Raw genomic sequence first — 23,308 nt, 5'->3', positions numbered from 1 at the left:
CAGCCAACAGTTTGTCCACACTGTTCATGGAATTCTTCGATGCCAATGCCCCAATTATGGAAAAAAACTAAAACATGTTCAGAAATATTCCTGGAAGTTCTGGAACAGTGGGGGAGTATTTAAAGACCATTAGCAGTGAGATTGGCAGACCAGGAACATTAGCAGACCAGACCAGACTAGAGTAGTATGCTGGGCTTGGAGTTTGGAGGTAGTACAGATCGACCAGCAGCCTTGGCGTAATCAAGAGAGTCTAACTGCTGTCAGCTGAAGCAAGGCAGATTATAATCAATGACCATATTTACACATAAATACGCTATATATGTTTTATTGTCACATACACATAGTAGTATGGTTAAGATCCTTGCTGAAGGCTACTGGCCCAATGCTCTAACCGCTAGGCTACCTGCAGCCCTACATGCACACCAATATCCCTGTTTTTGAGTTTACAATAACCCAAATAAGCTCCTATCCTGGTTTTAAAAAACCCAGATAAGATGCCTGGGATATGCTGATCTTAGACGGGATACTGTGGCATGTTTACATCTTATCCCATTTACTGTTGTTAAACGGTCTGCGCAGACTCAGTTTCACATAGTATCAACTTTGAAGTTCAGATGGGAAAAGTAATAGTTGGAATAGTAACTGAAGTCTGGACTCTGACTGTAGGCCTCACATGTAGGCTATTATAACATTAACTCATGCATAATTAATTGTTTCTTGCAGTAAAATGATAGACCAAATGTTAATTTTGTCTTGGGAATAGGAGTGGAGAAATATGATATCTTTCTTTCATCTTGAGAAAATGCGACTGCGCGCTTTGGGACCTGTTGTGCTGCCTAAACGTGCATTTCTTTTCTGCGACATAAAAAGCTGACAGTATTTCACTTTCAGTCATAAAATATGCTTCCAAGGCAAACTGAATTACTGTCAGAAACATGTTGGATTGTTTTCACAGATTTTCATTTCCTTAAAAAAACTCTTTGGGCTAGGCGTCCCGCTAGCATCCCGAAACCGGAGGGCACGCAATTCAAATAAATAATTATAAAAATGATGGATATTAAACATTTATGTACATACAAGTGTCATATATCGGTTGAAAGCTTAAGTTCTTGTTAATCTAACTGCACTGTCCGATTTACAGTAGGCTTTACAGTGAAAGCATGCCATGCGATTGTTTGAGGACGGCGCCCCACATCAAAATATTTTTCCACCGGCACAGGTTTCATTAATTCACAAATAATAAAAAATTCCCTTACTTTTTGAAAATCTTCCTCTGATTTGTCATCCAAAGGGTTCTAGCTATAACATGTAGTGTCATTTTGTTAGATAAAATCCTTCTTCATATCCCAAAAGGTCTGTTTAGTTGGCGCCATCGATTTGAGTAATCCACTTGTTCAACATGCCAAGATAGGAATCTGAAAATCTAGAAAAAGGACCCTAGCCCTAACAAGTTAAAACCGGTCAACAAACTGATGTCAATTTTGAACGGAAAATCTCCCCAGTCCCTAAATGTCTTCGCTGCGTGAGAGAAGCAGAAATGAAAGAGAACGCTACCAATGTCAACTACATTATTGATAATGCTTTCATTCTATTGATGAATGACATTCTGGTGAGCAAGGCTTTATTTAGTGTTCTAGAGCAACAAGGAATGACGGAAGAGAAGCTGTCTGTATATAATTATAGACTAACAAAGTTGACAAACAAATATCCTTCCTAATGTCGGAAATTATAAGCAGAAAAAAAATATATATATATTATATATATATATATATATATATATATATATATATATATATATATATATATATATATATATATATATATATATATATATATATATATATATATATATATATATATATATATATAAATAAATTAGGTGTACAAACTTTTCTTTCCGCTCCCCATTTCAAAAAATATTTTCACTGTCCTTGGGTAAATTAGCAATATTCTGTTTATTTATGGATACATAGACACTCATGGGTGGTAAATCAACGGTGCATGTAAAGCTTATCCTGAATAAATCAAAAGTTTATTTTTCGCGTACATAGATGAGCAGATGTTGAAGCAGGTGCAGCGAAATGCTTGTGTTCCCAGCTCCAGCAGTGCAGTGTACAATACTGATACACAAATAATCCCAAGAAAAAAAGAAAAGAACAAACAAGAGATTAATAAATATAAGAAAAATAAGACCAGGATATGAGCAATTATCCAGAATACTGTGTGCACGTTGACATTGTCAGAGTGCTTGCAGTTCAAGATCCGTAGTCTTCAGAAACACCATGGAACACTCCAATCCAATCTGATATCTTGATCACTTTTAGTAAATCTAACTTGTTCAGGTGCTGGACAGATACAAATAAAAAAGTCTTCAACTCCCACAGTAGTTTGAGACGCACAAAACAGACAACATTTCGACACCACAGGCATCTTTTTCATGTTGACTTTTAGATGGTTACGTAACTACACTTTCCAGTCTTCTGGGTGTCTCGTCAAAGGGAATATAGAGGTCATATGGGATCTACCAACGCTGGACAGTAATATTTTATTTTCTTGCCAATGGCTATTCTAGATATTTATTTTGGCCAAGCTATTGTGATTAAGATGATTCATACTTTGGCTCTTTAACCTTATCAGAGAGAATAGCCCTAATTTTTCCTCTTATCTTTTCTGAGTGCAGGAACAGTGTCATGAGTTTAAGTTGGAATAGGAAATACCAATATTTGACTTTGGTCCAGCTGGGTGACTCTTGTTGACAGGAAACATGTGGGCCTAACCTTTGGATAGCCTTAGAATACCATAGTACTTCATTTAAAAAAATATTTTTGTTGTCCCACAGATTATTTTGATATGGTCCTTAAAACTTAAATATGTAAATAAATATTGATAATCAAAAAATGTAATCATCATTGTAAAGGATTACTCATTCATTTGTCTCTGCCTGCAAATCGTCCTCCTAAAAGGTAGGCGATATACAACAGGACTATTCAAAATGTAGCAAGTGTGACTGTCATCATTCTTGCTGCTTCTAGTTCAGTAGCCAAACCAGCGAGATCAGGTGCCTGTGTGGTCTCAATTAAATAGAGTAGGCCTATGTGTACATGGGCGGAGAAGCACTGAGCAGTTATTTTTGCAAGGAAATGTACTTCCTAAATAGGTCTATGATTAGGCTATAGTTTGCTACATTGCCTAGAATAGGGCTACATATTTATCACCCATATTTCTCAGTCTGATATAGGCTATAGGGCACAAAATTGCTGGGACCATTCCTGGCAAGTGATTTGTGTCACATACGCCTAAAATAACATTGCGGGACTGCGGTTGGGTTTGGGACCAGTTCTTGCTGTAGCGGGTTGGAGCCGGACAGAAAGCCAGCGAGTGCGAGTTGAAGTGAGATGATAACGATCGGTCCCACGCAGGCCTCTACTGTGCACCATGACAGTGAAGCCTGTAACTTTAGAGCTGTTTATTACTGTGTCAGTGTGAAAAATTGAGAATTAGCTTGAGAAACTGACAGATTACGTTACATTGATAACTGACTAATAGAACTCACATTGCACTGAAAAGACGTCAGAATATCAATCTTCAATTGCTTGGCCGATGGTTTCATCATTTGATTGAGGTATAGTTTGATTGAGGCAAAAATAATAGCAAATGTAATTCAATTTTACAACATCACAAAACAAAGGCTACAAAACATTTCTATACATACAACTGCTGTTAGATAGTGATGTGAGGTGGCTATTATTACTATCTGACAGATAACTAGAGGCTAGAGCTGGCCTGGCTGTAGTAGCTACTCACTAGCATAGCTTTTTCATTCACCTCAGTCGAGAGGGGATGAAACATTAGCTAACGTCACACAGTTGCCTCGTTTTATATCACATTCCAATAATACAACTGGGGGGGTTAAATTTTAGAATGGGGGGGACATGTCCCACCTGTCCCCAGTGAAAGTTACGCCCCTGATAAAACTAATGTAATTTACATTGTCAACAGTGTGATGTTTGGATTCAGTCTTGTCAGCTGGCATGTCCTCATCTTTAGTATAATAATTTTACCATAATCTCCTAAATGTTCCCTTTTAATTGCTACCATGGTTGCGCATATGCTTTCCATATTTGTTCTGTAAGAAACATTTACATTTAGCCTTATCCATATAGGCCATTTATGAGTCTAAGGGGTTAAGACCTGTCAAAGAGACATCCTGCATCTATAGCAGTATAAGTCCAGCACATATTTTAAATTGGCCTGGCTCTAGAAAGTATCATTGCCTTGAAATACTGTCAGAATAAATTGTTAGAGAGGACTAGATGATGACACTCACTTTCTTCATTACTGTCATCATGGGAGGAAGTTGGGGGGGGGGGGGATCAGTCCCCTGTAGGGATGTTGTGTCCTGTAGGCGTAGTGACCCTGGACTCACCCTACTCAGGCTTTGACTCTGCACTCGTTGTTGAATGTGACCACTGCGGAGGCCATCTTGTGCGTGAGAGGAAAGCAAGGGAATCATTAGTCCAATGCTATGTCCAAATAGTTGTCACCGGCTGGGTGGCTTCCTTATCTCCTTCCTTAGTAAGGGTTTACTATTAACCTAAAAAGAACCACATAGAGGAAAGTTTGTAGTCCACACCTGTGGTTAATTCACCTTTTTTTCCACTAAATTGTCTAGTGTTTCCAGGTCAGTGGTCGTCCGTTGGGACATAGCCCACTAACTTTTGCTGAGTCACTTTGTTATTGTGCCACATTAAGAGAATGCTTCCTGCCAACTCCTAACACCTCTGGTTAATCTATTTTTAATTTAGATACAACATAGATCAATGAACCTCACAGAGACACATTAGTTTGGTCCAAGTACTGTATATACACCCTTTATAGATCATTGATGGAACATGGAAGTTACTAGCTAAAGCAGTTACAATGACGTGTACTTTACTGCTGTATGAAAGTAGGATTCATGATGAATATGTTGATCATAATGGTTGGCAGGTAGCCTAGCGGTTAAGAATGTTAGGCCAGTAACCGAAAAGTTGCTGGTTCGAATCCCCGTGCCGACTAGGTGAAACATCTGTCAATGTGTCCTTCAGCAAGGCACTTAACCCTAATTTTTCCTGTAACACAGAACCCAAACCGGCAGCGCACGTGCGCTATCGTGCATAGATGTATTTTGTCCCCCCACACCAAACGCAATCACGACACGCAGGTTAAAATATCAAAACAAACTCTGAACCAATTATATTAATTTGGGGACAGGTCAAAAAGCATTAAACATTTATGTCAATTTAGCTAGTTAGCTTGCACTTGCTAGCTAATTTGTCCTATTTGGTTAGCTTGAGGTTGCTAGATAATTTGTCCTGGGATATAAACATTGAGTTGTTATTTTACCTGAAATGCACAAGGTCCTCTACTCCGGCAATTAATCCACACATAAAACGGTCAACCGAATCATTTCTAGTCATCTCTCCTCCTTCCAGGCATGTTCTTCTCTTGACTTTATATTGCGATTGGCAACTTTCATAAATTAGGTGCATTACCGCCACTGACCTCGTTCGTCTTTGTCACCCACGTGGGTATAACCAATGAGGAGATGGCACGTGGGTACCTGCTTCTATAAACCAATGAGGAGATGGGAGAGGCAGGACTTTCAGCACGATCTGCGTTAGAAATAGAACCAATTTCTATTTTAGCCCTTGGCAACGCAGACGCTCGTTGGCATGCGCGAGCAGTTTGGGTGCAATAATTGAATAACATAGATTTCTAAATGTATTTTGCGATGCAAGAGGTGTGGTCATCCTGTAAGTCGCTCTGCCTAATGACTACAATGTCAATGTAAAATAATGATGATTATGTCTAGATGTTAACCTGTGTCTCTTCCCTCCTCCAGGTATCTGTATCAAGTGTGGAAAGGGTGTGTATGGAGCCAGCCAAGCCTGTCAGGCCATGGGGAATCTGTACCATACCAACTGCTTCACCTGTTACTCCTGTGGTAGGTGTATATATCCCTCTGTCCTCTACTCCTACTCAGCAGCTGCATCATTGGCTGGCATCACAGATGTCCTGTATTTTCATTTCTTAGCACAACATTGATGTTGGTTGCCAGAGTGTCTTTGGGAGTTATCAGCAGAATGCTCTATTCTCTATTTGACAGGAACACAGATTATATATGGGAACTGTAGAGACGGGTTGTAGAGACGGATGATTCATCTGCAGTCAACCTGAAAAAATGTGTTTATGCATGTTGTGTGTATGTGTGTGTACGTGCGTGTGCTTGCGCGTGTGTATATTTGTGTGTGTAGTGCTGCCCTGTCACCTGACTCCAATTGTCCTCTCTTGTTTCAAGTGGAGACGAGGGTGAAGTCAGAGAGAGTTTGGAGCAAGGTTGCTTTCATTCATGCGCTGATGTACATGGATGCTGATCCCTTAGCTTTGGAAGAAATGCTTATAATTGACATGTAATTGAATACATATACTATCAGGTGTATTGTGTGGTTGAAGAATGAGGGGCAGTGTCTCTAATCCCGAGGTTTCTCTACAGATTCCTTTTGACCTGCTTTGAAAAGTGTACTTGAGTCAGACCAGAGAGATATACTGTAGTCTGTTTCTATTGGTCAGACATTATTGCCCATCTATGATGGTTTAAACAGTACAGAAAAAGATCATCTATACTTCTCTGTTATTCAGAATGAAATACGTTTGGTGAAATCTATCCAGAAGTGAAGCAAGTCTTCCCCTTCTTATTCTAGTGGTCTCTGTATATAGATGACAACAGGCCCATCTTGACTCTTGCGGTGGTTTATTCCTAACGTAAACCCTGTGATGTATTATTGGGTCTCTTATGAATGGGAATGTTTGATTTTTAGAGTGTTTTCAACCCCTGTGAGAAGTTTAGTTTTGAAGTGCCTGCAGATCTCAAAACACACCTAATGATGTATCAACTTATTTGTTGACAAACTGTTTTTGTTTTACTTTTTGACTAAAAGTCCACAAACGTTATTCTGTAAGAGTCAGGAGCTCCATAGCAGAAAGAGTTCAGTTCTCTGAGACATTGCTGGCTGGTAGCCTTGGGCTTTGTTTAACCATGCATAATTGAGCCCTCCTCTTGGCTTGCTCCTATGGTTGCACCCTTTTTTCATGAAATGGCCAGGAATGCAAACTACCCCCCTCCACTTCAGCCGGCCTTCCCATGAGGACCTCAATCAGACAGTCACAAAGTGTACCAGGCCTGCTTATCAGAGGGGGTCGGCCTGGCATGGGCTCTGAGCAAACAACACACACATAAACACACACACACACACCGATAAACGCGCACACACACACACAGAAAAATGTGTACGCGAGTAATTATACGCTCACACATCACGCACGCACACACACAAACACCCCCCACCTGCCCAAACATACCCACACACACTCCTCATTATTTACTAGTCTCAACTATACAGTCATAAGACATACCTCTGTGACCAGTCTCCTGTTTATTTCCTGTACTGGTGTTGATGCCCAGCTCCTGACTGGATCACCACCCACTTCCTCCTTCCACATACCTTTTGTCTGCTAGCTCACATGTATCCATGCCTATAATGGGGTACGCTAGTGATTAACTAGTTACATCTGTGTTACTGTAACACATCCTGCTTGTGCCTCTCACACCAGCCAGGAGAAAACAGCCAAGGGCCTTGTATTTCTGAAACCTGTTTATGATGCATTGTGGTTTCCTCAGTCACTCACCAGCTGCACAGGGCACACACTGGCTGGCTGGCACAGGGCACACATCTCAATGTTCTGCTGTCTGCTATGGGGATCTGTCTGAGGTATGGTAGATGGCTGCACTAAGTAGAGTTAGCCTGGCTACTCCCCATATAAATATAATCTAGTCATTCTATTTCTATGCTACTCCCTCATCTGAGTGTAAATTGTGGGATCTGGCCAAGGTTTTAAATGATGTACAACAGCTTGGTAGTGTAACCCGTGCTGCCTTTGGCAATGGTTCGACTACTTGATCATGACTTTCGCTGTGATTTAGTTGTGGGGGAGTTTCTAAGAGAGACTGAGTGGGTCATGGTTTTATCCTAGCTCTTAATGATATTAGAGAGACTGGGAGATTCCGTAGCTTCTGGGTTTTCTATTTGAGAGATGTTCTTGTGGCTCTGTTGGTGTCTTAACTTGGCTGTTCTCTTTAAAGAGAGACTTACTTAAAAACAATTTGGAAACAGCAGCAGGTCAGCACATGCTCACGTTGCCGGGATCGAAACATTCCTGTCTGAAGTCCCGAGCAATCTGAGTGAGTCACTACCTCCAGCATCCTTCTTTTACTTACCACAGTAGTGGGCAGGCCCTCCCTCCGCCTCTCCCTCTCTGCCTCCTCCCCCTCAGATCCACGCTGCCTGCCTGCAGGTGATAAAGGCCCACTTGTTCTGAGAGAGGAGAGGAGAGGAGAGGAGAGGAGAGGAGAGGAGAGGAGAGGAGAGGAGAGGAGAGGGATAGAAACTGAGAGGGTGCAACATGCTTGATGTTTCCCTCCTACAGGAAGAATATGGGGATACTGAACATTTAAAATATGGTAATCTAGGGCATTATTCAGATTATTTACATAAGGAGATATTCATTCAGTATTTATTGTGATCTCATGTCTTGGCAACTATAGTTTAAAAAAAATAATTAAAAGTTGGCTATGGCCAACAGCCAGGTCATTAAAAGTCAACATAGTAGCATAGAGATTTTATAAATGACACAGATAAAATGACATGTCCAGATGCCGGGCTGGTTGGCACCAGGAGTGGCAGTCAGCAGTGCTACAGTACCGCCACCAGGCATCCATGACTGGTCCACAATCTACCACACTGACCACATGATCACTAGACTTTGATTGCTGGAGTATGACTCCTTAAGGATTTTATTTTAACTCAGAGAATTATTTTATTTGACCAGTTCACTGCAGTTTGTTGTAGTTCTCTAAAATTATTTCTGATGGGTTAAATATCTAGCTGAGAGAATGGCTCCAATTATTTCAAGATTCACGGCCCTTTATGTGCATGTCTGTGAAACGCAGCACTGAGTCATGGGAAACCAATGTTGGAGCTGTAAAAACTAAGTACAGTATCTTGAGTGTAAAATCCCAATCAGGGAGCCATTTGGTCCTGAACTCCATGGAAAATGCCACATGTCCCACCGTGCTCAGGGGCTGTGAGCTGAGGAGAAGAGGAGAGGAGCCCTGAGCCCCAGCCCACTACAGCCAGCCCAGCACTTTCCTCTCCTGTGACAAAGGCTAGAGGGAGAGAGAGGGAGGCAGGGAGCCCTCCCCCTCTCTATGAGGGAACGAGGGAGGGAGGGTGGTGGAGGGGAGTTGAATGGGACCAACTAGTGACCTCAGGCAGAAAGAATGTGCCCGTTTGCTCAGGCGGCCCGCTCGCTTAGCAGAGCACCACAGTCAGCGAGCGCCGAGGGCTTTGTGTTTCACCTTCCAGATGCACTCGCCAGAGCAAAGGTCACCAGACAGACACACAGCAACATGCCCCAGCTCTGGCTCACTGGTGTGTTGTTGATTTGAATGTAATGGTTTTTATAAGTTTAGTCACTCTGAATTAAAAGAGCTCCTCCTCTGTAGTCAACAGGAAATATGTTTTTTCTCTCTTGTCCAGCCTCCAGCCTCCAACTCTAAATGCTAATAGTTCCTCGCTTTCAGTCTTAAGTCTCACCTATTGTGTGACCAGCATTCTTCGGCTGCTATAGCCATTTATGTGGGTGTTAAATGTATTGCTATCTCCCAGCAATGTGACACTGTGTGTGAAATAAAGTGATTGCATTCATTTGGGTGTAAAAAGGGGGACATGTCTTTCCCAAGCCGGGACACGCATAAAATCAATGGCAGCTCAGGACGGCAATTAAATCTGACTAATCCTGCAGATTTATGAGCTCCATGCGCTCTGTCTGCCAGGCTGAAGTCACTGCGCTGCCAGAAAGAGAAGAGACTGCTGCTGCCATTTAGTGCATTTGAATGGGCATGCATTAAGAGAAGCATCGCAGGGGGCGCAAAGGCCAGGGCCAGTGGGAGTGAGCAGTGAGGAGAAATTCCCTTTTATCCTGTGGAATTTACTGCTACTGTGTTCATGGAGCCCCAAAATGGTGACTTTGGGGAGGGACTGACTGTTAGTATGATCCTGCCTATACCAGACATGGGGAAATCCTTTGCTCAGGCTCCTATATTTGGGCTGTGGTGGTGAGTGTGTGTGTGAGCTGTACACAATGGCAGGGGTGAGGGTGAGGAGGAGGGGGAGTTTGTAAAGCAGTTTGGGCCTGGTCTGGATGGTGGGGCTCTATTGATTGCTTGCTGGTTCTAAGTATAAGGAGTCCCATGGGGATCAATGGATGACCAGAGTATTGAAACAGTAGTGTGGACCTCAAACGAGCAAACCTACATTATGCTACTATCATCTGCTTTAGTCACTGGTGTTTCCTGTTGACATCTGTTATCGTTGTGGCTTTAATGGAACAGAGAGGAGTCAGGGGAGTAGGAGGCAAAAAGTCAACTCCCATTTCTGTTTATTCTCAACAATACAGTTTTGTAAAATGTATTTAAAATATCATCAGGAGAACCCCTGGAGCATTTCAGCATTGCTCAAAAGGCTGGAAACACTATTTCCTTGATGTATTAACTTTCTTATAGCCTACGGGTTGGGTAAAATCACATAGCAACATTTTTACAGTCTTCACTTTGACAGGGTCTGATACAGGAACACTTCTATACCCCAGCTCACACACTTACTTCTCTTCTTCAGGGAGGAGGCTGAGAGGGAAAGCTTTCTACAACGTCAACGGCAAGGTCTACTGTGAAGAGGACTTCCTGGTGAGTTACAACATATGTTGTCCCTGCATGCCTCCTTATGCACATGCATTTATGTGTATGTTATGTTCATTATGCATATGTTCAGAGGTTGAGTTCTCCATGTCCTTCATACACACTCACCCCTCGATGACAGGCTTGGGAGAGGAGCGTTTGCATATTCTAAAACCCTCCAGAGGAAACAGACTTTCACTGCTACAATTAAAGTTAAGCACCACCCCTCCAATTCCCACTAATTTCCCCCAAATTTCCCCAAGGAGCACAATTACCCCACTGCTCTCATCCCATTACTCCCCAGCACTTAGAATTATAGAGGGAGGCGGAGTGGCTGTGGGCAGCTGCAGGTCTCAGACGGCCTCCTGTATGATGTATCCATCTGCCCAGGTTGGACACAATGGGAAACAGACACAAGTTATTAGTATGTATTGATCTCTTATAGATGTCCGTCAATCTATAATCAATGGGAACCAGGTGTTTTATAGCAGTCGTTTTTGTCTTCCAAAAAGATACAGACTTATTGTTTATTACTACTGAATTAGGTTGTTAGGTTGCCATTTACTTACTTAATGTAAATTAATCACTCCATTACACATAGACATTGCCCATTGGCCCCTAAAACAGACGTTCAATTGGTTCAGAGGATGAGTGCTAAGACTGGTATTGGGTTTCCTCATACTATAGATGTAAAGAATAGATCCTAAAGGGATCAGATGGTGGATGTGATAAAGTCCCTAGCTTCCTCAGAGTATTGACCACCAGCTCTGCCCCGATGGTCTGTCTTGGTGGGTTAAAGTGGAAATCTGGAGTCACCCTCCCCATGCACCCCTCACCACCGCATCTCCACCTGCTGCCCCTGTCCCACCATTACCCTCCCCCTCCTCTCATCAGGCCATGACCTCAGGGTCATGTGCTTTGCAGATGGTCACTATGGGACAAACATAACGATGGGTAATGCATGTATAACTCACATTTAAATCCCTCATTGTCTTCAATGTGATATCTTATGTTCAAGTTACACATGTCTTACCTCGAGTTCGGGTACATCTCCTTGTGTTTGTGTGACTGTGGTGCAGACTTTTGGAGACCACCAATAGTAGAGAGCTGAGGACTGGATGTGTGCTGTACCCCTTCTGTTAGTAGAGTGCTCTGATGGGTTTGGTTTAGGACAGGTATCGTTACAGCAATGCCGCTGGTCTCTCATATACATCTCAACCAAGAGAGGAGACAAAGGAAAAAGGACCAACTCCTTTCACATCAATATAAAGAGACCAGCAGCACCCCCTATAGATGGTGTCATTTAGGCTGTACTCTGGGTCCCTACATTTACATTTAGGTCATATTGTTAGGGGTTCTCAAACCAGGGTTGGGGTCAATTCCAATTGAATTTGAAATTCCAATTACATTCTTGAAATCATTTAAGAAGTGGAGAATTTACATTGAAAACAATTCTAATTCAATTGGAATTGACTTGGAATTAGACTATTTGGACTGTTTGAATTGAAATGGAATCGAATATTTGTGGAATTGTTCAGGAAAATATTGAATTGGGAATTTAATTATTGGAATTAACTTAACATTGGAATTGAGAGGAATTGAATTATCTCTGAATTCAAAGACTGACATACAATTAAATCTGAATTAAATGGAATTTACAGGGAGAAGGAAATTTGAATTTAGTTTGTGGAATTAACCCCAACCCTGTCTCAAACACTTAAAGGTGTCACATTTAGCCATCCTCTATTTTGTAATGCTGCACTCCCAAGTCTCAACCATACACAGTTAACATTCACCATGTAACAGTTTCCATTTCTACATGTTAGAATCAAAACAAACCCCGTGATAAGTATTTTTTTTTAAATCTCCCACAGTACTCTGGCTTTCAGCAGACGGCAGAGAAGTGCTTTGTATGTGGTCACCTCATCATGGAAATGGTAAGAAATAACCTAATACTGTAGGAGGGCCTGCTAGATAGTGATAGGAGACAATCAGCAGAACAGTATGCCTGTCCCTCTCTGGGATTTCTCTTTAGCAGTACTGTATCTCTGCTTGACATGTGGCATCATACCTCCTAGTTTAGTTTTGTTTCTGTATCTGAATGCCAACGGGCTGGTGTGATTGACTCCTACTGAGGCCTCAATCTCTAGCCTTACTGTTATCTGTGTGTGTGTGTGTGTGTGTGTGCGCGTGTGTGTGTGTAGATCCTGCAGGCACTAGGCAAGTCCTACCACCCTGGCTGCTTCCGCTGTGTGGTCTGCACAGAGGGTCTGGACGGAGTGCCTTTCACTGTGGACGTGGAGAACAACATCTACTGTGTTAAAGACTACCACACGTAAGGACATGTGTCTCTCATAGATAATGTCAACATGTGTCTCTCATAGATAATGCCAACATGTGTCTCTCATAGATAATGCCAACATGTGTCTCTCATAGATAATGCCAACATGTGTCTCTCATAGATAATGCCAACATGTGTCTCTCATAGATAATGCCAACATGTGTCTCTCATAGATAATGCCAACATGTGTCTCTCATAGATAATGCCAACATGTGTCTCTCATAGATAATGCCAACATGTGTCTCTCATAGATAATGCTAACATGTGTCTCTCATAGATAATGCCAACATGTGTCTCTCATAGATAATGCCAACGTGTCTCTCATAGATAATGCCAACATGTGTCTCTCATAGATAATGCCAACATGTGATGAAGTCAGCATGCAAGAGTTTCTTCATTCCACAGTACTTTTTAAATCCTGGTTTGTGCTGAAACTGATATAAATTATACAGCATGTACCAAGACTTGGCTTCTACTCTGTTTCCCCCACAGGGTCTTTGCCCCTAAATGTGCCTCATGCAACCAGCCCATCCTCCCTGCTCAGGTAATGATGTGCCAATGACTGCTTGTATCCTCTTAGCTCCTGTCACTAGTTGTCAGAGTCATATATAATATATACTGTCGAGGGTTGGGCCAATGCGGTTTCTGTCTGAACCTTCCCGAGATTGACATTTTCTCCTCCATAGCCGTTGCTAAGTGATAATTGACGCTTCCGCGCTGTGCTGTTTATTTCTGATAGTTTTCAAAATCTATAAAGATTTCCAGTGAAGGCAGATGAGCAATTAGTTGACACCACAACACAGTACCTACATGGATACACTTTATCCCGAATGCTAATCAATAAAAACGTTAAATTCGCTGCTCTGTTTTGCTTGTTTACAGCGGGTCATTTCATAGGGAATTGTCGGAGACGCTCTCGTATTGTTACAACTCCTACATTTTGAGAATAAAGGCACTAACATGGTGTCCCTTCTAAAACCAATGGCGTCCGTTTTGACCCAACTCTCTTAATATACAGCTCTGGTTGTTGGTGCCAGTGGAGACGGGAGGGTCTGACTGACTGTGTGTGTTTCCTGACAGGGCTCTGAGGAGACCATCCGGGTGGTGTCCATGGACAAGGACTACCATGTGGAGTGCTATCACTGTGAGGTGAGACAATGTCATTACCACACTGTTTGTGTTTCTTGTCTTATTTATGTGTTGAACGTAACCAGCACATTGGCTATGATCATTAATCCATTTTAGTGTAAATGCTACGGCAGTGTGGGTGTATGTTTCTGTGAGTATGTGCACTACACGCACAAGCTGATCCTGAGTGAGGGGCAACCCAATGTGGTGACTCATTGTCCAGGCACATTCCAGAGTTGACCTGTGGGAGAGGAGAGGGTAGGGCTGATAGCGCTGGACTCAGCTGGACATCAGACCAGGGGTCGTTGTTGGACTACCCTGGAATCTCAGCACTCTGAGAGACCGCTCAGACCACTTACTCACTCAGACACATGTACAGGAAATCATCCCACGTGACCTACAAACCTCAGTGTAATCAAAGTAATTAGTGAAGTCAGCCAAATTGAATTCCTGACAGTGCATTCATTAACACAGCAGTTTAATGATAGCTGTGTCAAGTGTGAGTCATTGTAACCAGGGCTCAAATAAAGTGTGTGTGAGTTTGATCAAGAATTCCATGTTTAATGGCAAAAGCTGGTTGACTCATTTCATTATCACACGTTTCAGGGAATAGCTCGTATCCCGTCTAGGTGAGTGATAAAGGTATTATGTAGACAATAGGTAATCATTCAGCAGCCTCTGTGGGGTTGACAGTCATTACAGGGGTCTAAAGTCCGGGTCTAAAGTCCAGGTCGGCAGGGGATGGAAAATTCATCACATATTTTTTTTAAATGGTTAAGAGCCCCGTATGTAATTATTTTTGTTTAAATTTAACCAGGCAAGTCGGTTAAGAACAAATTCTTATTTACGATGACGGCCTAGGAACAGTGGGTTAACTGCCTTGTTCAGGGGCAGAACGACAGATTTTTACCTTGTCAGCTCGGGGATTCGATCTAGCAACCTTTCAGTTACTGGCCCAACGCTCTAACTTCATCAGCGGCCTCTCATATCAGTCGAGACGTATAAAAGGTACAGTAAATATTTGAAATATGGATCGTTTTGATATCCAGCACCTGCTCAAAGGCATTGGATGGGTGTAGGGCTGGGCAATATGGCCAATATAGGTCATTTCATATCCCGATAACGATACACATCATGATATAGCACATTTTCTGTAATAAATAAATAGCTTATATTAAATGACCACATGTAAAGGCCTATTTCTTATTACATTTTGAATTATACTCAACAAATAAAAGGTACTTACTCATGTTTGATTATTTCTCCTTTTATTTAGAACCTTTGTGCAAAGTTTCCACTAAAATATGAATGTATAAAATCTTAAAAGGTCAATAGAATACACTTCAACTATAGTTGCAAACCAAATAAAAATAGGCCTAAAATGTATATACAGTGCCTTGCGAAAGTATTCGGCCCCCTTGAACTTTGCGACCTTTTGCCACATTTCAGGCTTCAAACATAAAGATATAAAACTGTATTTTTTTGTGAAGAATCAACAACAAGTGGGACACAATCATGAAGTGGAACGACATTTATTGGATATTTCAAACTTTTTTAATAAATCAAAAACTGAAAAATTGGGGGTGCAAAATTATTCAGCCCCCTTAAGTTAATACTTTGTAGCGCCACCTTTTGCTGCGATTACAGCTGTAAGTCGCTTGGGGTATGTCTCTATCAGTTTTGCACATCGAGAGACTGACATTTTTTCCCATTCCTCCTTGCAAAACAGCTCGAGCTCAGTGAGGTTGGATGGAGAGCATTTGTGAACAGCAGTTTTCAGTTCTTTCCACAGATTCTCGATTGGATTCAGGTCTGGACTTTGACTTGGCCATTCTAACACCTGGATATGTTTATTTTTGAACCATTCCATTGTAGATGTTGCTTTATGTTTTGGATCATTGTCTTGTTGGAAGACAAATCTCCGTCCCAGTCTCAGGTCTTTTGCAGACTCCATCAGGTTTTCTTCCAGAATGGTCCTGTATTTGGCTCCATCCATCTTCCCATCAATTTTAACCATCTTCCCTGTCCCTGCTGAAGAAAAGCAGGCCCAAACCATGATGCTGCCACCACCATGTTTGACAGTGGGGATGGTGTGTTCAGGGTGATGAGCTGTGTTGCTTTTACGCCAAACATAACGTCTTGCATTGTTGCCAAAAAGTAAAATTTTGGTTTCATTTGACCAGAGCACCTTCTTCCACATGTTTGGTGTGTCTCCCAGGTGGCTTGTGGCAAACTTTAAACGACACTTTTTATGGATATCTTTAAGAAATGGCTTTCTTCTTGCCACTCTTCCATAAAGGCCAGATTTGTGCAATATACGACTGATTGTTGTCCTATGGACAGAGTCTCCCACCTCAGCTGTAGATCTCTGCAGTTCATCCAGAGTGATCATGGGCCTCTTGGCTGCATCTCTGATCAGTCTTCTCCTTGTATGAGCTGAAAGTTTAAAGGGACGGCCAGGTCTTGGTAGATTTGCAGTGGTCTGATACTCCTTCCATTTCAATATTATCGCTTGCACAGTGCTCCTTGGGATGTTTAAAGCTTGGGAAATCTTTTTGTATCCAAATCCGGCTTTAAACTTCTTCACAACAGTATCTCGGACCTGCCTGGTGTGTTCCTTGTTCTTCATGATGCTCTCTGCGCTTTTAACGGACCTCTGAGACTTTCACAGTGCGGGTGCATTTATACGGAGACTTGATTACGCACAGGTGGATTGTATTTATCAACATTGGATCATTCAGAGATCCTCACTGAACTTCTGGAGAGAGTTTGCTGCACTGAAAGTAAAGGGTCTGAATCATTTTGCACCCCCAATTTTTCAGTTTTTGATTTGTTAAAAAAGTTTGAAATATCCAATAAATGTCGTTCCACTTCATGATTGTGTCCCACTTGTTGATTCTTCACAAAAAAATACAGTTTTACATCTTTATGTTTGAAGCCTGAAATGTGGCAAAAGGTCACAAAGTTCAAGGGGGCCGAATACTTTCGCAATGCACTGTATATATTGGGGGGGCTTGCCTGTTTTGCATGTTATTTTGGCATTAATACATGTTACATATCAATTTGTATTTGGTACCTTGGGTCGAGTGTTAGCACACGAAACTCCTGTTTCTCGACCGTGTAAATTTGGGCCATGTCTTTGCAGATGTAAGTTGTAATGGCAGCTGTTATCTCTTTCCCTCTTCGTGATTCTTTGCCATATGCTGTGCTGTGGGCAAAAGCCTCTTGCAACGCCTGAGTCGGGGGGGGTTGTTTTGAGCACTCGACTGTACTTGTTTGGGTCTCATCTGTAGACTCTCTCCATACTGTTTCACATGATTCTTGCGTAGGTGGTAAAAGAGGTTAGTGGTGTTTGAGCCTTTTGTCGGGACCGGCCTGCGGCATATTTTTGCAGAGGACGGTTTGCTGGTCTGTGTCAGACTTTTCATACCCAAACCACGTCCACGTGACCGTAGTAGCCCCTCTTTTAGGTACGAGCTCTGTGTCTCTGTGCTCTGTGTCACGTTCACTCTCTTCCATGTTTGTTTGTGTTACAAATTTCCGTGTGGAAGAACACAGTGTTGTCCAATTGACAAAAGATATTGCCGTAAAGAGTGTGATTTGCGACACAACGAAATAAACGAGCATAATATGAAGCGATAGACATTTTTCTATCGTCACACGATATATATCGTCATATCGCCCAACCCTAGATGGGTGTATATAATATTTTCCTTCACAAATGTCCAGCTACTGCAGTTCACTGAGTCTATCTCTCTCCCTCGGTGTTGTAGGACTGTGGCCTCCAGCTAAATGACGAGGAGGGTCACCGCTGTTACCCCCTGGATTGCCACCTGCTCTGTCACGGCTGCCACATCCGCAGGCTAAAGGTCCCGGTGCCCGCCCACCCGCCCCCCAGCTACCCACTACACGTCACTGAGCTGTGAGAGGAACCAACCCCAACCCACCGCTGACCCGCCTCCCAGGTGACCTGAGACAACATAGCAGAAAGAAGAAGGAATCCCCCGCCCACGGAATCCCGGGAACTTCAGAACCTCTTCTTGCATGACAGAACAGAACAGAGAGACCCTGGGAGACTTCGCTCTCTACTTGCCGGCCGTGCCCTGGGGAGAGGAGATTGATACAGGGCCATGGACAAGTCACAAGACCGGGCTGGGAGATATTCCACCTCTCTCTCTCTCTCTCTCTCTCTCTCTCTCTCTCTCTCTCTCTCTCTCTCTCATCAGTTTTTTTTCTCCCTCCTTTCGGTCTGTGAACAGTGAAGCAGGCTGAGGCCCCAGCCCACCCAGATACCCTGGCTGACGTCAGCACAATGACCCCTGCACATTCATCACAGTGGGGACTGGCCTGGATGGAGGGAGGGGGCCACTCTCTCTCTATCCCTCTCTCCATCGCTCTCTTTTTTACTGCCTTTCTGTTTTCTTCATTCCTTCGAGCTGAAGCCCTATGCCATGATGCATTTACTGCTCCTCTGTCAGAGAGAGAGCTGGACAGCGTCTCTGCCAGGAGGCTGGGAGGCCATGAAGCAGGCCGCTACATAACATTCCAGCACTGTCTGGCAGGGTTAGAGGGTTGGACATGCTGTGCCTTCAGAGTGGCCTTCCACTGAGAAACCTTACCGCATGGTGACAGTGACAATGGCACAATCCAGCTAGCTACGGCTCCTTTTGGCTATGCAAGGGTACCGAGTCTACCAGCAACAACCGCGCTCCTTCATGTGACTCTGTGACACAGTCTCCTGTACCATCCCTTCATGTGACTCTGTGACACAGTCTCCTGTACCATCCCTTCATGTGACTCTGTGACACAGTCTCCTGTACCATCCCTTCATGTGACTCTGTGACACAGTCTCCTGTACCATCCCTTCATGTGACTCTGTGACACAGTCTCCTGTACCATCCCTTCATGTGACTCTGTGACACAGTCTCCTGTACCATCCCTTCATGTGACTCTGTGACACAGTCTCCTGTACCATCCCTTCATGTGACTCTGTGACACAGTCTCCTGTACCATCCCTTCATGTGACTCTGTGACACAGTCTCCTGTACCATCCCTTCATGTGACTCTGTGACACAGTCTCCTGTACCATCCCTTCATGTGACTCTGTGACACAGTCTCCTGTACCATCCCTTCATGTGACTCTGTGACACAGTCTCCTGTACCATCCCTTCATGTGACTCTGTGACACAGTCTCCTGTACCATCCCTTCATGTGACTCTGTGACACAGTCTCCTGTACCATCCCTTCATGTGACTCTGTGACACAGTCTCCTGTACCATCCCTTCATGTGACTCTGTGACACAGTCTCCTGTACCATCCCTTCATGTGACTCTGTGACACAGTCTCCTGTACCATCCCTTCATGTGACTCTGTGACACAGTCTCCTGTACCATCCCTTCATGTGACTCTGTGACACAGTCTCCTGTACCATCCCTTCATGTGACTCTGTGACATAGTCTCCTGTACCATCTCTTTGCGCCAGTACTACTTGGCATAGCGGATGTTTGTGGCACCAAATGCGCTGTCAGTAGCCAGTAGCCACAGCACTAGCCTGGGCTGGCACTCATTCCACTTAGCAGTCTTAGAAGACGTGACCTCGAGAGATTCACAAGCAGTGTCTCAACGATTATATAACAAGATAAAAAGTTAGAAGCACGTAGATTGTCTTTTATACATGCCTATATATTTTGCAGACAAGATTCTAGAAGTGTAGTGTATTTTTTTGCTGCGTTATTATTATCAAATGGAATCGGAGGCCAAGCGAGCTGTCACAGTCTTAACGGTCCTCTGAAGGGTATTGGTCCGTTGTTTAATTTCTCCTCAAGGACACATGTCCTAGAGGCCTCTGTGTTGTCACTCTGCTTGGTCATGCGATCCACAGACCTGTTAACATGTACAGTTCCACACACTGGTTATTTGACCCATATGGCAGCACTGAGTAAGTGAGTGTCTGACCATCGAGAGTCCCCACATATCCTCCTCATGCACACGTAACAGTGTCATACCTACTGGTTGATCTGATTGTCTGGTTGGTTGTGGGAGTTGCTGGTCCAACCCATGTCTCTGGGGAATCCATCCCCCGTGTTTTCCCTCGCTGGTTGTGCCGTTGTGTGCATCTGTGTGTGTGTGTGTGTGTTAGTCTGTTGGTCTATAGACACTGAGTGTACTAAACATTAAGAACTGCTCTTTCCATGGCATAGACTGACCAGATGAATCCAGGTGATGTCACTTGTTAAATCCACTTCAATCAGTGTAGTTGAAGACAGGTTCAACCTGATTTTTAAGCCTTGAGACAATTGAGACATGTATTGTGTATGTGTGTCATTCAGAGGGTGAATGGGCAAGACTAAATATTGAAGTGCCTTTGAACGGGTTATGGTGTAGGTGTCAGGCGCACCGGTTTGTGTCAAAGACTGTAACGGTGCTGGGTTTTTCCCGTGTGTATCAAGAATGGTCCACCAGCCAAAGGACATCCAGCCAACTTCACACAACCGTGGGAACTATTGGAGTCAACATGGGCCAGCATCCCTATGGAACACCTTCGACACCTTGTAGAGTCCATGTCCGATGAATTGAGGCTGTTCTGAGTGCAAACGTGGTGTAACTCAATATTAGGAAGGTGTTCTTAATGTTTGGTATACTCAGTGTGTGTGTGTGTGTGTGTGTGTGTGTGTGTGCACCAGTGGCAGTGCCATGGTGCATGTACCTTGTTGAGTGAGCAGGACAACGGCCATCCAGCTCCACAAAACGACCCATGCTCTCTCAATCTCTCTCCAACAGAAAGGATGGGTTAAGGCTCTGACTCAGGCCTACCCAGTACCTGCTCACAGTAGCCTAGTCAGAGGAACTGTCCTCTCATACTACTGAATCTAACAGACAAGGAGGCTGACGTAGAGATTACGGAGAGGCGTGGCCGACACAGGCATCATGTGCTTTCTGATGTATCCCTCGATGAGATTCTTTGGAATGTAATTATTAGTGTATGTTTGGCAAACTGTTGTTTAATTTTTGCTCTGCTCCCAGTTGTACATTTACAGAAGTGAAAAGGCTAGTATCCCTGGAGTACATGTTTTTGCTGGGAAATTCCCTTTGATGGTAGATAAACTGAATCTCAGCATAGTATGATGTGACTCCTAGTCAAGGAATGTGTAATACACTTGAAGAATGAGGCAATGGCATTTTCTGAACTGTAGTTTGAATAGTACAATAAGACCCACTCATCAATCTCAAATCATTTTTCATTAAAGCAGAAAATGTTTAGACTTGACAAGAGTTGATCCCCTTTAATGTTGTCTTAATACACCTCTTTTAAAAAATACTACTTCAGTTCCATTTCTATTGCATAGCACACAGCTAGTTTCCCCAGACCTGTGCATAGAGGCTAGTTTTTCTTTCATCCTCATAAATCACTCTGAAAGTGAAGACCTCTCTCTCCTATCAGTAGTTTTCAATAAGCACATATGACACCTCTGTCACATCACTTTTGTATCGCTTTTGTATAAGTGTTTGATTACCTAGATGGTTCATAAAAAAGGAAACTAGATTTATTTATCTAAACATGAAAAAGTCTAAAGTTATTTAATGTATTAAAAATCGGGACGTATCATTTAACTGTAGATTATATAATCTGCTTTTTAAATAAAGTGGTTTTGTAGCTAACTTAAACCAAATGATGATGTCTTTTTTGTTGTATGTGAAGTCATGATAATTTCTATCCAAATGATGGCATTTTGTTGAACTACAACACAAATACCTTGTTACCATACTATTACCATGTTATTACCATTTTATTGCATGCTGTAATGTAGTGCTGCCATTGGACATAAATCAGCAACGAAATGTGGTAAACTTGGGAAGGATGTGGGAAGGATTTAGCCTGAACTTGATAGTGATATGGACAACTGACTTTCCCATGGCCTTGCCTTGTCTCCCTGTGGAGAAGATGGATGCTTACAAAGATGAAAAATCCCAGCTCTGGATGAAAGTCCCATGCTGCTGTTCATGCCTTCCAGTTACCTCTGTGTACTCAGATGTTTGTTCTAGAAAGATATCATCGTCAGATCAGAGCTACTGTAATTGTGGTGTGTAATTACATACTCGCACGCAAGTCTCTCCAGCAAGTCGTGTGATGGAGGATCCCTCAGAGAGTAGAGCAGAGGGCAGCCCCCACCGTGGTATGTACAGTATGATAGCTCTGGTCCTGACAGTCATCACTGATAGGGTATTCTCTGGGGTGTTGTTGGCTCTGGAAGTAAACAGTCCATCTGCACTTTACTGGAATCAGAGGCCATATGTATCAAGCATCTCAGACTGCAATTGCTGACATCGTTTTCCCTTTTGCCCATTGTGATCTATAAGGCACAACTGATCCTAAATCAGCACTCCCATTCTGACACGCTTGATACTTACAGCCCAAGACCCTCACTACTGGGCTTCTTATGGTTACTAAATTTTAGTTAAGATGAGTTGGAGTTGACCATCAATTCACTCAACAAGTTCTGAATCTTAAAATGAGATAGAAGCATCTAACACACACACAGACAATCTGCTCCGGGTCTGTTTCTGCACATTTACCCTTTGTTTTCTGTCTATAATCAGGTTTAAATAACACTACAGGGATTATAAACTGAATCAAATTAGCAAACTGTCGAGATGAACAAGAAGATGGCACCCCCGCGGTTTCCTATTGTACAAGTGAGAGGATTTAAGACGGACTACATTTGTGCCAATTGGAGCATAAAGTAGGATGGTTACTGTAATGCTCCTCTTAAACTATTAAGTGAATCCCCCAACTCTATAATACCTCACAATAACCACACGCCTGGAGGAGCCACCTCAAGTACACTACAAATACCTCACAGTCACACATTGGGCCTATGGAGATTTGGCTTGCAAAGAAGTGGTGGTTGATATATTTTTCTTTGTGACAGTCTCTGAGGTTGTTAAGTGTGTGTCATCCCACTTGACAATTTATCATTGATCTTTTGGCATCACATTAGGTCAGA

The 23,308-nt window shown here is 42.9% G+C and overlaps 1 protein-coding gene across 1 annotated transcript in view; it reads left to right on the top strand.

Moving 5' to 3' along the window:
* Window positions 1-20,466, top strand: part of LOC110526587 (Wilms tumor protein 1-interacting protein homolog) — a 29,142-nt gene extending 8,676 nt beyond the window's left edge. The window contains exons 2-8 of the mRNA XM_021607685.2: window positions 5,885-5,986; window positions 10,776-10,843; window positions 12,709-12,771; window positions 13,039-13,169; window positions 13,668-13,719; window positions 14,256-14,324; window positions 18,077-20,466. Coding sequence (XP_021463360.1) covers window positions 5,885-5,986; window positions 10,776-10,843; window positions 12,709-12,771; window positions 13,039-13,169; window positions 13,668-13,719; window positions 14,256-14,324; window positions 18,077-18,229 — 638 coding nt within the window. The 3' untranslated portion in view covers window positions 18,230-20,466. The remainder of the gene's footprint in view (window positions 1-5,884; window positions 5,987-10,775; window positions 10,844-12,708; window positions 12,772-13,038; window positions 13,170-13,667; window positions 13,720-14,255; window positions 14,325-18,076) is intronic.
* The last annotated feature ends 2,842 nt before the right edge of the window (window positions 20,467-23,308 follow it).

This window comes from Oncorhynchus mykiss, chromosome 6 (genome assembly GCF_013265735.2).
Source record: "Oncorhynchus mykiss isolate Arlee chromosome 6, USDA_OmykA_1.1, whole genome shotgun sequence".
Classification (NCBI taxonomy): Eukaryota; Metazoa; Chordata; class Actinopteri; order Salmoniformes; family Salmonidae; genus Oncorhynchus; species Oncorhynchus mykiss.
The sequence above is the reverse complement of the archived record's forward strand: the minus strand, read 5'-3'. Positions and strand labels throughout refer to the sequence as shown.